The sequence below is a fragment of the Geospiza fortis genome, unplaced genomic scaffold, assembly GCF_000277835.1.
Source record: "Geospiza fortis unplaced genomic scaffold, GeoFor_1.0 scaffold16, whole genome shotgun sequence".
Taxonomy (NCBI): Eukaryota; Metazoa; Chordata; class Aves; order Passeriformes; family Thraupidae; genus Geospiza; species Geospiza fortis.
In genome coordinates this window covers 184,930-197,047 of record NW_005054302.1, presented here as the reverse complement: position 1 = coordinate 197,047, position 12,118 = coordinate 184,930, and the positions used below count along the sequence as shown (strand labels likewise).

The 12,118-nt window shown below is 43.8% G+C and overlaps 1 protein-coding gene across 1 annotated transcript in view; it reads right to left on the bottom strand.

The window, feature by feature from the left end:
• SLC7A1 (solute carrier family 7 member 1) overlaps positions 1-10,810 on the bottom strand; it is a 22,535-nt gene extending 11,725 nt beyond the window's left edge. Inside the window, exons 1-4 of the mRNA XM_005417668.3 lie at positions 10,421-10,810; positions 5,532-5,690; positions 3,151-3,325; positions 1,184-1,308 (exon numbers count right to left, since the gene is read on the bottom strand). Coding sequence (XP_005417725.1) covers positions 1,184-1,308; positions 3,151-3,325; positions 5,532-5,690; positions 10,421-10,790 — 829 coding nt within the window. The 5' untranslated portion in view covers positions 10,791-10,810. The remainder of the gene's footprint in view (positions 1-1,183; positions 1,309-3,150; positions 3,326-5,531; positions 5,691-10,420) is intronic.
• Positions 10,811-12,118: the final 1,308 nt, after the last annotated feature.

Sequence of the window (12,118 nt, the reverse complement as noted above, 5' to 3'; positions counted from 1 at the left end):
ATGCCCATTTTAGTAACATCCCTACCAGAACTAATACACCAGGACCATGGCACCATAGGTACCCATTTCTGGAGAAGAGCAGAGTGCCTGAAAGTCATATGGCTCTTTGAACACGCCTTGTGTTCCTCTAGACCTCCTCTAGTTTTTATGGAAAATTTTCAAGAACCAAATAGGAAAAAATGTGTGTAAAAAACCAAAATTCCTCAAAATTCAGGCAGTGATCAATTACAGAACAGATTTGCACTTTCCTAGTCCTACAAAACTGCTCTGAAAGCAAGAGTTCCTGAGGTACAGCATTTCACCAGGATGAACTGATAAACACAGATCCATACACCTACAAGTCAAAAGCACAAAAATGTTTCTCCCACAAGGAGAAGCTCCAGGGCTGGCTGGAGTAATGGAGCCAACACTTCTCCAGCTCCTTGCTTGGAAGAAGATACGGATTACCGTGTCTTCTTTATCTGTCTGTGATGATTCTGTTCTCCCTCTGCTCCAACCGTTCTTGCCAAATGTGAAATTAAGGATAATCCTTTCTTCAGGAAATTAAGGTTCATCTTAGCCCCAAGAAATATGACCATGCTGATGGCTTCTCTCTCAAAATGAGACCTCTTAACCTTTACATGTAAAATCTCCTGATAGCTCTAGGGTACAGTTTACTCCCCAGAGGCTTCCTCTTTCTCTGGATCTTTGAAATACTCCAAGCCATCAGAGCTTCTTCAGCTGAAGGCACTGAAGAACACTATTCCAGAATAACCTGTTGATTAAAGTATCATCTAGAGTTAGAGGCTCAAACTCATACCAGACATGTGAACCTGGGCCTTCCCTGTTTTCCTAGCTGGAAAACCTGAACATATTTTCTGTGGAGTCTGAGCTGGTTGTGTCATCACTGACCACCCACTAACTTGGGCCCTGCAGGCAAAGAAGGGAGGAAGCTCATGGTTATACAGTTTATCCGTGTGCTACAGCAGCTAGAAGTCAGCACTAAGGCACTCAGGAACTCGAACAAATTTAGCACTTTCACTATTAGGAGCAGCTGAGCCAAAAGCCTATTTTGAGCTGAGGTTTAGAGGGACAACAAATGTGGTGTCCTGAATTCCCTATTATCTGTGCTCTCCAATGTTACTGAAAGTCGATCTACCGGCAGCCAGGTTCATAACCACAATGAAGACATCTTCCCTCTTACCTGTAGTAGCAATACAGTCAAATCCCACAAAAGCATAAAAACACGTGGCTGCCCCTGAGAGGACTCCTTTCCATCCATAGGGCATAAACCCTCCAACACCGTAGAGCTTTTCTTCCTGTGTTTGACTGAAAGGCATGGCACTGGGTTAGAAGTGATCCTGCCTAGCTGGGAGTCACAAAGCTATTCACAGCTCATAACAAAATCCAAAGCCAAAGTTTGAAGAAGCAGGCTCTCCCTTTCATATGCTAGCATACCAGGCAAAATGCTAAGCCCTACCCACTGCTGAGCTTTGGACTGGCCTGCAACAGCCGGGGGAAGGCATGGAATAAAAATGGTTCATGATTTGCTCCCACCACCTGTTCTGTGGGGTGGATAAAAATGTCTTGGCTAAGACAAGGAGAAAATAGCATGAACATTAAAAATAATTTCCTAACATTACTGCATGTGTGCAGATACATATATTCATTTGAACAGAAGCTTTTGGAAAAGCTGAAGACTGAGAAATATGTAAACCATCCACTTTTTACTTTAGATGGACTCAGATAAAAGGTAGGTGAGTAGACATAAGAGGAATGCAGGGCGCCATGATTGTTTAAAATCCATCCCATCTTCTCAAATTCCATGTGCCAAGCTCATACCCAAACCATTCCTGTAACCGTGAGAGAGAAGTGGAGCCTGGATCCCTGACACACCAACTGCTTTGCTGAGCCTCAACCAAAGTTCATTTAAGTCAACAGACAAACACAGGCTGATCCCAGTGCACTCTGGATTGCAACCCCATATCCATGTACCTTGTGTTGAATGATATAACAAGCACACCCTTCACTTCAAGTGACTTAGGTAACTTTTTCAGTGAAAAGTCTTTGTAAAGATGAATTAAGGCAGTTAAACTAAACTAAATCCCAAATCTGCAAGTCTTCTCACATATAAGTATCTGAACTCTCTCATAGAAGCACTGCTGAGACTTAGATGAAATCTGGCCAACAAAAATAGTACAACCCAAATGTGGATCACTCTGGAAATAATGATAAAATAAACCCCAGACGGATTTTACAAAAATAGTAAGTCATACAGGTCAAAGAGCTGCACTCATACTTTGAAACTCTTGCAGTAATTGCTATTCCTGCATGGGAATAGCAGGAGGGAAGAGGAAGGGACCGGTCCTATAGAAGCAATTTGTTTGCAGCAGGTTTAATTTTGAAAAGAGGCTCAAGAAGTGGCTTTTACACAAGATAAATTTGACCCACACAACACTTATGAATCTCACCAAATTTTGCCCAACTGTGCTTCCTTGCAGGCCATCATAAAAGTCCTGATATATGTGGAGATATATAAAGGCCCTTATCCTGTGTGATACAGTCTCAAACAAAAATTAATAGCTTTGTCTTACTGGTAGGCCTTGTAAGCTCCTTAATTTTGATCTTGTGTGGGATGACAGAATTTTGGCCAAGCAAAATGTCATTAAAAACAGATTTATGATATTCTTGTAGCAATGCATTAAAATAATCTGCTACTTGCCTTCATTTTATTGAGACATTTGCAACAAGGTCTCTATAAGGTATAACAATGCCACAGGATGTTGCCCAAGTATTCAAACAAAGTACACAGCTATACTTGGACATGGCTTCATACAGGCACCAGAGCCAGCCTGGTGTAGACTTGAGTAGAACACTGTCTAAAGAGCTCTTTTCTCTCAACTTTGGGTGCTATATATTGGTTATAAGGCTAGAAATGGTCAGTCCTGCAGCAGGGCCCACGATGACACAGCCTAATCCAAGCACTTTCAGCCCATCAGCACAGCTTGCTTTCAGCAAACACGCACCAAAGACAGCTTTGCCTCCAAGGTCTGTGGCAAAGGAGGCAGCCATCCCATTCACTGGTTTTCTAACTCAGTCCACAACCCCCCATTTAAACTTGGTTTTGAAAATGCACCAGCTTCTGAGATGAGAAGAAAACATCCAACCTACTTGTCTTTGAAAAGGCTATGGCTTCTGTTGTAAATGTCCTGTTCAGTCAGGTTCCAGTTTTTAACAGATCCTTTCACAAAGCCGGAGATCACGACAAATCCAAGGACAAGGACGTTGATGCAGGTGAACACTTTGTTCACCAGGGCAGATTCTTTCACACCAAAAGCTAAAAGCCCTGGGGAAAAAATGGCATAGGTCAGGTATTTCACCATTAGCAGCAGGTGCTGGGGACTCACAGACATAGCTCAACTGTGCTCATGCTGTGCTCTGCCCAAATTATCCCATCTCATTTCTTCACAAAACCAAGCGGCTCAGGATTCACTCAGCCAGAAGTAGGATGGGGACTTCAGCTCAGACATTATTTCTGCAGAATGGGACACACCCTCCCATCCAGCATGCCCGTGTGGACCATGTCCCTGGTAAAGTGCTTTGCGAATACACTTAAACTACTCCCACAGCCTCAAACTCCACACAGAGACCCAGAGAAAGCACAACAGGTGGTTTTCAATGAAGGAACATCGTCATAGAGGTCTTGGCCAAATGCAGAAGTTATGAACAACATTCAACTTTCCTCAGAAACTGGGGAAAATATGAGCAGGGGCCAAATCCAGGAGGATTCTACTTCCAATAGCTACCTCTAGAGCTGAAGACAAAGAAGAAGGTGGCATCTTAGAAATCCTGCTCCTACTTAATCAGCAAGAGCTTTGCCAGCGAGTTCAGTGAGTGGAGGATTTCAGCTTGGTCTTAAGATCATCTATCTGAAGAAGAGCATGGCTACAGGCCTTGGGAAGCAAAATCTCACTGAGGCATTGCTTGGCTTCTCAGGTCGACAAGCTCTCTTAACTTCCTCTTCAGGTGTCTGATTTTTAAGAACTGAAACTTTTAACTCAAATCTAAGGCTGAGGGAGAAGTAAAAAAACTTCACACGGGCCCAAGGGAGAAGAGAAGCACAACATAGTGTTCTTTTACTGCTACTCCAAGGGACTTCAATGAGAGAAGAGCATCCTGTGTACTCACCTTTCCTTCTTTTAAAGTAAGAAATAAGCTGAGACAGACATATCAGAAGAGTGTTTGATAGAACTGCATACCAGCCCACAAAAACTTGTAAGGTACTTTTTAGAAATCTGAAGCTCAAGACAGTGTAAGCAGAAATAAACTTGTGGTGATGGTATTTGAGACTAAAGCTGCTCTTTCAGCAGCTTTTTTTTAGAAAAGAATGGTTTGCCTTTTTTATTAAAATCCATGGAATTTGCTTCATGCAGGAGCATAAAGGCGCCTTATTACAAAGTAACCTTTGTAATTTTGCACCTCAGCAGTGCTAAAGTAAGGAGTTCTAAATTTTGTAAATTGTATCTGAAGTGAAAGATCAGATTCTGATTTGAAATGAGAGCAATTCATATTACATACAAATGAACAAAGGGGAAAATGTCTCCCATTCAGATGTAATCCTGAAAACAGATAGCTGCTATTGGCTTCAGCAGCCATCAATGCAGTCCTAATCCAAATTCAAATCCAAATGCCAAAGCATCCTTTGCTTATGAGACCTGTCCCTATGAGCACAGCTCACACTGAGAAGGCCATTCCAATCAGAGTGGGAAATGTCAGGATAACCTTGCTAGTGGGACACTGAAGCTTCTGCCTGCTGGAAACTACAGAGGAGTATACAAGCATAATTTTTTAAATTTGCCTAAACTTGGTAATGCTTTGCAAGACCCAGCTGGAGAAGAAGTAAACATTCAGAAGAATTTTGATCTTGCAAGTTGTCAAAACTTTTCCAATTTATGAACAAAGGCTTAGCACATTTTTAGAAATAAAAAGAAACGTGGACCGTGTGTGACACATTTATTGCTCTGGAGTCTTGTATTCACTTCTGCAAACTGAAGCCTGTACATATTTAAAAACACCCAAAACTAAAACAGTAGTACATGAAACTGTAACCAAGTCCTCTTTCTTTTTTTTCCCTCACTTTTCTGGCTCAAGGCATAAAAAACTGGCAGATTATCAAAGGGGGAATAAGGCTGATAGACTAACTGCATGAAATTCTTGTGTAATAGGATTTGTGGAGGGAAGGATTAAACTCCTATACCTGATTGAGGATAACAAGTCATCTTTTCTTTTCCTCCTCATAAAAATTTTGATTGAAGGCTTTAAAAGTGGCTCAAAAATATCAAGAATGCTCCCCTCTAATTCAAAACCTTGTAAGCAGGCTATGCCCTGTGCTAACTCCTCAGCAGCTATATAGGTCAATCCAACACTTGTAGCAAAGAAAGTCTTTAATATGTTGTCCAAAATAAATCAGGACCTCAAGCTCATTCCAAGGGCAAACAATGAGATTACAGAAGAAGGAGGTGCAAGACCCACAAACCCCTCCAGTGCCTCACCTGTTAGAATGATGATTATCACCACAGCAAAGATGTCTGGGTATTTTGCTAGCACTCCAGGAGCATCCATCGTCATGTATTTTTCACAAAATTTTTCAATGTGCTGCCCTATGATTTCATCAAATGTCGCGCTCCAGGCTCTGGCCACACTTGAGGTTCCTGCCAGAGGATAGAAAGGACAAAGATCACCTTCGTGGCCGGCACATGTTGCAAACCAGCGAGAGCCTTGTAAGGTTTTTCAATATGGAGGGCCTCAAAGCAACCTTGCACATGCTCCCAGGTGCTGGGAGCAGCCTTTCATATCAATACCCAGCCCACAGCCTGTGTTCATGCCTGGCATCTGCTCTGATAGTAACGCACACAGGCAGTGGGCCTCAGACTCACCCTGAGCTGACAAGATAAGAAATATCTTTTTTGTCTGGCTTCTTTGCAAACCTCAACTTTGCCTTTGATACTGCCCTGATTGACCTTTTCCTCACACTCCCAAGGGCCCTTTCCCCAAACCTGGTAATTTCTGTTACCAGAGAGGTCCAAAGGTACTGCTGGCAGAAGTCCCTGGCAGCCCCAGTTAGGTGGCTGCAGCCCAGGCAGAGGGCCCTTACAGAATCCAGCTGCCCTCCAGCAGTGCAATGCTGGAGCACCAGAGCCTGGACCACAACAGTGGCCAGCTCTGCACTCTGGCAACAGCCAGGTCTGCTCTGACCTCCAGTGCTAGAGCATCCCAGCAGAAAAAAACTCAGATACAATTTACATGTTATCTGAGCATCAGTCAGCCTATTGCAGAGTGCTGGGGATGACCACAGCAAGTGGAACAGCTCCTGCCTGCAGCAAGTGCTCAGGCTTTGCCCTCTGGGGCCACTTTTTGTTTCTGTTTGAGTGCATCCAACTACGTGCAACTTGCTGAGGTGAGAACTGAACCTGGGGTCTCAGGACAAGCAAGCTGGAGACAATGTCTGGGCCATAAATGTAATTTTAGAGAACTGAAATAATAACAACAAAGAGCTACCACCAGACAGTGGCAGCATTTTGTGAAATAAGTAGGCTTGGAAAAAAGCCAACTTCTCCCTCTCCTGTGTTAATGTGGCTACACCCCCAATGTTTCATACAGTACATACACTGTATATAACAGCACCTAATTGCATATCATAATTATTTCTCTACATAATTACTTAGTTAAAAAAAGAGCTTGGCTTTGTTTTGGCTTGCAGAGCAGCTCCTCAGAGGACGCCATGAGGGGCCCCTTTCCACCCAGAACAGTCTGTCCTGCCACACTCACCTGTGAGTGGGTGTTCAGGTCCCAACTCCGGCACCTGCAATCCTGTCAAACAATGTCTGTGCTCACCCACAGCCAAATCCTCTGCAGCAGCGGTGGGCAGCACCTGCAGCACAGCTGGGAACACTCACCTGCCCAATCCAGCTTTGCAACAGCATAAAAATTAAGCTGCAGAACAGACCTGTTGGGAGACTCTTCTGTTCACCAAGACAGAAAAGTGCACAGTGTGAACATCTTTAAAGAGTTTGGACATCACTGCCATCAATTTAATCTTGAGAAATTGCAAAAGTTATCGTACACCACATTACAATTTTTCAAGTTAGCTTTGGCATAATTTGAGGAAAAAGACTATTTTAGTGCTATTTTTTGTCCTAGCTCTAATATTTTACGTTCTAGGACGGGAACATCCAGGTCCTGCATGTGTTATATTAGATGCCAGCTGCTTCGATGCCAGTTCCACATAATTATCAGCCATTTATCTGGAACTCTCTGTAGTCAACAGGCTTGAGGGAGCAGGGGGAATCTGACATTCTTTCAACAACACAGACACCTGGATAATATCTTGCCGTTATTAGAGAGCACAGTGCAAAGACATTCAGCTTGTACCCAGGAGGATTTACCAGTTCTGGGTCAGCACAGCCTCACCAGAGCAGACTTGGCTCCTGCCTACAGCACACAGCAGAGCTCAGGTACTGGGCTTGCTGCAGGAACAGGCACAGGCAAGGAGGTCACCAAGTGCCAGGAAACCCCAGCAGCACCTACAGAACAGAGATGCTGTTACTTATCACACTACCAGCTCCCACCAGTTTCTAGTTCCTGAAATGCATCCCACAATGTGGCATAGTTCCCCAAACCCACATCATTCCAGAAGAAAATTCACATCAGATCCTGGTCCTGGACACCTTTGTCCTTCTCTCTAGACCATACCTGATAAGTTGCAGGCCCATTTATTTCTCATCATCCACCTCCAAGACTCCACACAAGCCTTCCCCCAAGTCAAGTCACTTCAATTAATTAAAAGTTACTGGCCACCCATCCTTGGGACTCCAGGATTTCTTTTTCCACCCTCACAATACTTCCTGAACCGATGTCTGAGAACCTCAGCATGAAAACACCCAGCTGGCCAAGCTCTTTAAAGATGCACATTTTGATGCACTGCTTGGCATTTTCTCTGCAAGATTAAGGAAAAAACCAGCTTTCTGCCCCTTTCAAGCCCTGGCTCTGTAGTGCAGCGTCTGCCTGTCAGAGACTGGAAGGACTGATGTCCTGAGACATTTAGGGATGCCTGTGTGTGAGTGAGCAGGTCAAGCTTTGCCCTGGTGAGGCAGTGCCCTGTCCCCACAGCCCCCAGCCTCTATTCCAGCACTGCATTAGCACACCAGGGGCAGGGCTCCACTTTGCCCAACCCAGCTCCTGAGTGGCCAAATGACCAGAAGTCCCACCTGGGGGGAGGGCCCACAAAGGCCCAGGGGTTTTTACGGCTGAGCATGAGTGCAGCACGGCTTGACTCTACCTTCCTCTTGGAGCTTGTATCTGAACACTGCTGGAACCCAGGCATTGGTAGCTCTGTGTGCTTTTCTGTATCTTCTCTGTCTTTCACTCCTTCTTCTACTTCCCTCTTCTTGGAAGATTTTGAGTAACTAACAGGTATAAAGTTTGTCAAGTTGGATGGGCTAAATTAATGCTGTGAGAAGTGTTCTTATGTTGATCAGATGTTGTAGTAAGTCTTTAGCCAAAGTCTCCTAATTTTTCGGAAGTTTGCCAGTAAACTTTTGTGTTGTTTTGACCTCTTGAGACTTATCTGGTCGATATTCTCCCGTGCGTCTAACTCAGAGTACAGGAACCATTATAAACACTTTCAAAAGTCTCATTGAGGGGGCCTTACAGTGGCAGCCAAGATACTTTTCTCCTCCATGCCACAGAAGCTACTGGGAGTTGTCCTTGCTCTCAAGAGGGGCAATTAGCTCTGAGAGAAAAGTTGAGCAAGATAAAGAGACCTCCTACACCTCATATCGTCCCCCAGTGTTTTTCCACTTTAGCCACCCTTTCTCACAAATTATGAGAAAGACAGTTTGCAAACATTCTTGACACAGGACTGAAATAAAAGTAAGGAAGTTGTATCTGAACATATTCATGGATTGTATCTACTTATTTTTAACTGAATTTCCTGCCTTGTGACAATACACTCAGCAGTCAACTCTGAAATAAGAACTGAGACAGTTGTTCAAAATCCATTATGAGAGGGGAAAAAAAAATCTTGGAAATACCACTCTGAGCCCAGATCCTCGGAGTAGAACATTCAGTAGGCAAAACTTTTCATTGTGCATTTGCAGAATCAGGTTTTGGGACAGCAACCACGGCTATGTCACTCATTTTGGTCGTCCAGTATCATGGTAGGAATGGCCCCAAAACCAACTAGATGAAGGGCATGAAGGAGACGATTTATCATTACCTTTCTGGAACAGAAGAAAAATTACCAAGAAGTCTGTTCAATTTTTCTACGTGTAGCCTAAGCAGAGTCCATTGTAGAAGTGTGGAAGAAATTAAACACTGACTTCTTAAAAAAATTATTTTTATCTACCCCTTGCAGTGAATGTAATTCACAAAATAACTACAGGACTCACATTTCTTAAGGAGAGGAGTTTAATTGACTCTGGCTTTTCATCTTCTCTTTTTTTCTTTTCTTTTTTTTTTTTTTTTTAAGAAGGAGGAGAAGAGGAGAAAAATATTTCAGGTAACACACAGAGGAAAGCCAGCATGATCTCAGACAGGCAGCTGGTATGCCACTATGTTGTTCTTGATATGATCTTACCCTCCAAGCACGATGGAAACTAAATTCCAAGGTAATTCTTACAAATCCCATAAAATGCATTTAAAAAAAACCAACTCCCTTTAGTAATTTAGCAAACAGTTGGTTTTCAGTTTAACTATCAAGCTTTCAGTCTCAACTGGTGAGTCTGTTGCAGCCTTAGAGACGTGATAACAAGCAGCCTGCCCCGAATGTGCTTGAAAAGACACAAATCCTTAATTAGCAAAGTGCGGCTTAGCTTTAATGCATCAGCTGAGTTGCACAGCGCATGCTCTGAGCTTGAGCCGGGGCCTCTCCTAGTGGGAGTCAAGGGCTTAGGAGGGATTTGGTTTGTATTTTCCAGAGACTCTGAACCTGCAGATCATCTCAAGATTAATTCTGCAGCACTTCATAAGACAAAACTCTTATCTTCAGATACTTTAAATAGATCCCAAAGGGGCCAGAATTAATCCTTGATCAACTGTGAGTACAGGCACTCTGCATAAAAGCATCTTTCTGTGAGCAGCTCCTTTCTCAGCAGAGAGGACACTCTTTAGCACCCTAGCAAGTGTGCAGAAGATAGGGGATGCCAGAGGGATGAAGTGGAGATTCAGAGGAATTCCCAGCAGCAATAAGCCCTCAGCCAGCAGCACAGAAGCCATCAAAACGCGTCCCACTGATGACTCCTGAAATCCTGGGTGAGTGCAAGAGTGAAGCAACTACCTTGTAACAGTAACACAGGCGTGACCAGAAACAAGGGTGACCCTACACACCAGGCTGCCACCTTGAACTGAAGCTAGGATCTTGCAGCACACCCACCACACTTACCAATAACATAGGAGAGGATGAGATTCCAGCCTGTGATGAAGGCCCACAGCTCACCCACAGTCACGTAGCTGTAGAGATAAGCTGATCCCGTCTTAGGAACTCGAGCACCGAATTCTCCGTAGCAGAGTCCAGCCAGCACGGAAGCCAGGGCAGCAATCAAGAAGGAGATAACGATGGCAGGTCCTGCGTTTTCCCGTGCCACAGCCCCAGCCAGTACATAGACACCTGCACCCAAAGTGCTGCCTACACCCAGAGCCACCAAGTCAAACGTGTTAAGGCATCGTGAGAGGCGACTGTCTTCTCGAGAGCAGTCCACATTTTTCCGACGAAGAAGCTGGCTTCCAAAATTGGTAATTTTTTGACACTCCATCTTCCTGTTTGGGCCTGCAAGAAAGATGCTGCCATCATTATCCAGACCAGAATACCCTCCTACATCAGCATCACTGCACAGCTACAATACTACAGCCCTGGTACATTTCAGCAAATGAAACTTCCCACTTTCCACCTTTTTACAGGGCGAAATGTCTCCTTTGGCATTTTATCAAGACCTACCATGGGGAATTAAAATAAACAACACCAAAGTTCTGCTTCCAACTCTCAGTCATGCTGCAAACCCTGTGCAATCCTGGGAGAGAGGCGATACTCCAGTCCAGCTCCCACCCTGCTCCACAGTCACTTAGTTCACACACAAGTGGGCAAAATAAAAATGCAAATTTTGTCTTTCAGATTTCAGAGGGGTTTTCCTGTTCTGGGCAGGAGAGTACTTTAAAAGTGAATGTCCTACCTTCCCCATCTACCACACTCTGGTTCACATTGCAGAGAGCCTGTGGAGTGCACAAACCCTGTACTACTGGGATGAATCAAAACCTGAGGACGTTGCAGGGATGTACGTAACACTTCTCAACCTGATAGCCTGAGGGAACAGCTATTCCAGGACAACCTCCTCTGTAAGATGAGTTGTGCAGACATCAGATTTTCTCTGCTTTGCTCTACAAATCTCCAGGCTGTGTGCCCACAGCCTACAAGGATGAACCTCATCTTCCATCTCAGACTGCATCCTCTAGCTCCAACAGCCCCATCCTGATACCCACACTGCACCATTTAGCTGGCTTCAACAACAGGGCTTTAAAAATGTTTCTTCATTTATTTTGGAAAAGGAAAAAGTTTCTTTTATTTCAATGCAATGCTGGATTGAGACATACATTTTCCAGCAGTACACACTGCACACAGACATCAATACTATGCTGAGAATAATGTGCGGGAAAAAATAATCCTAAATGCAATTTACAGTACAGTTCAGTAAGATTGGTACTTCATCAGCTCCAGCTAAAACCTAGTGTAATAGGTGGGAAAATACATGCTAAGAAACTTAATTAACTGAGGTAACCGTTAAATCCATGCTTCAATTTTGTTACCACAGCATCAACTACAAAACCCAAAATCCTCTTCACTTTTCCAAGACACCCGTCATAAATCCTGGCTTAAATCCCTTTCTCTTGGCTTTACACTAACTCCCCTACTATGAGAAAGTAATTACAACTGCAGGAACAGGGCTGGGGATTTATAAGGCCCACTGTGTCAGGAATTGTACTCCACCAACAGCTCTCAAACATGCTCCCAACAGACATGGATTTAGACAAATAAAGAAAAGCAGGTTTTAGGCCAATCTTACAAAAATTTTGTTTCATTAACCATGGG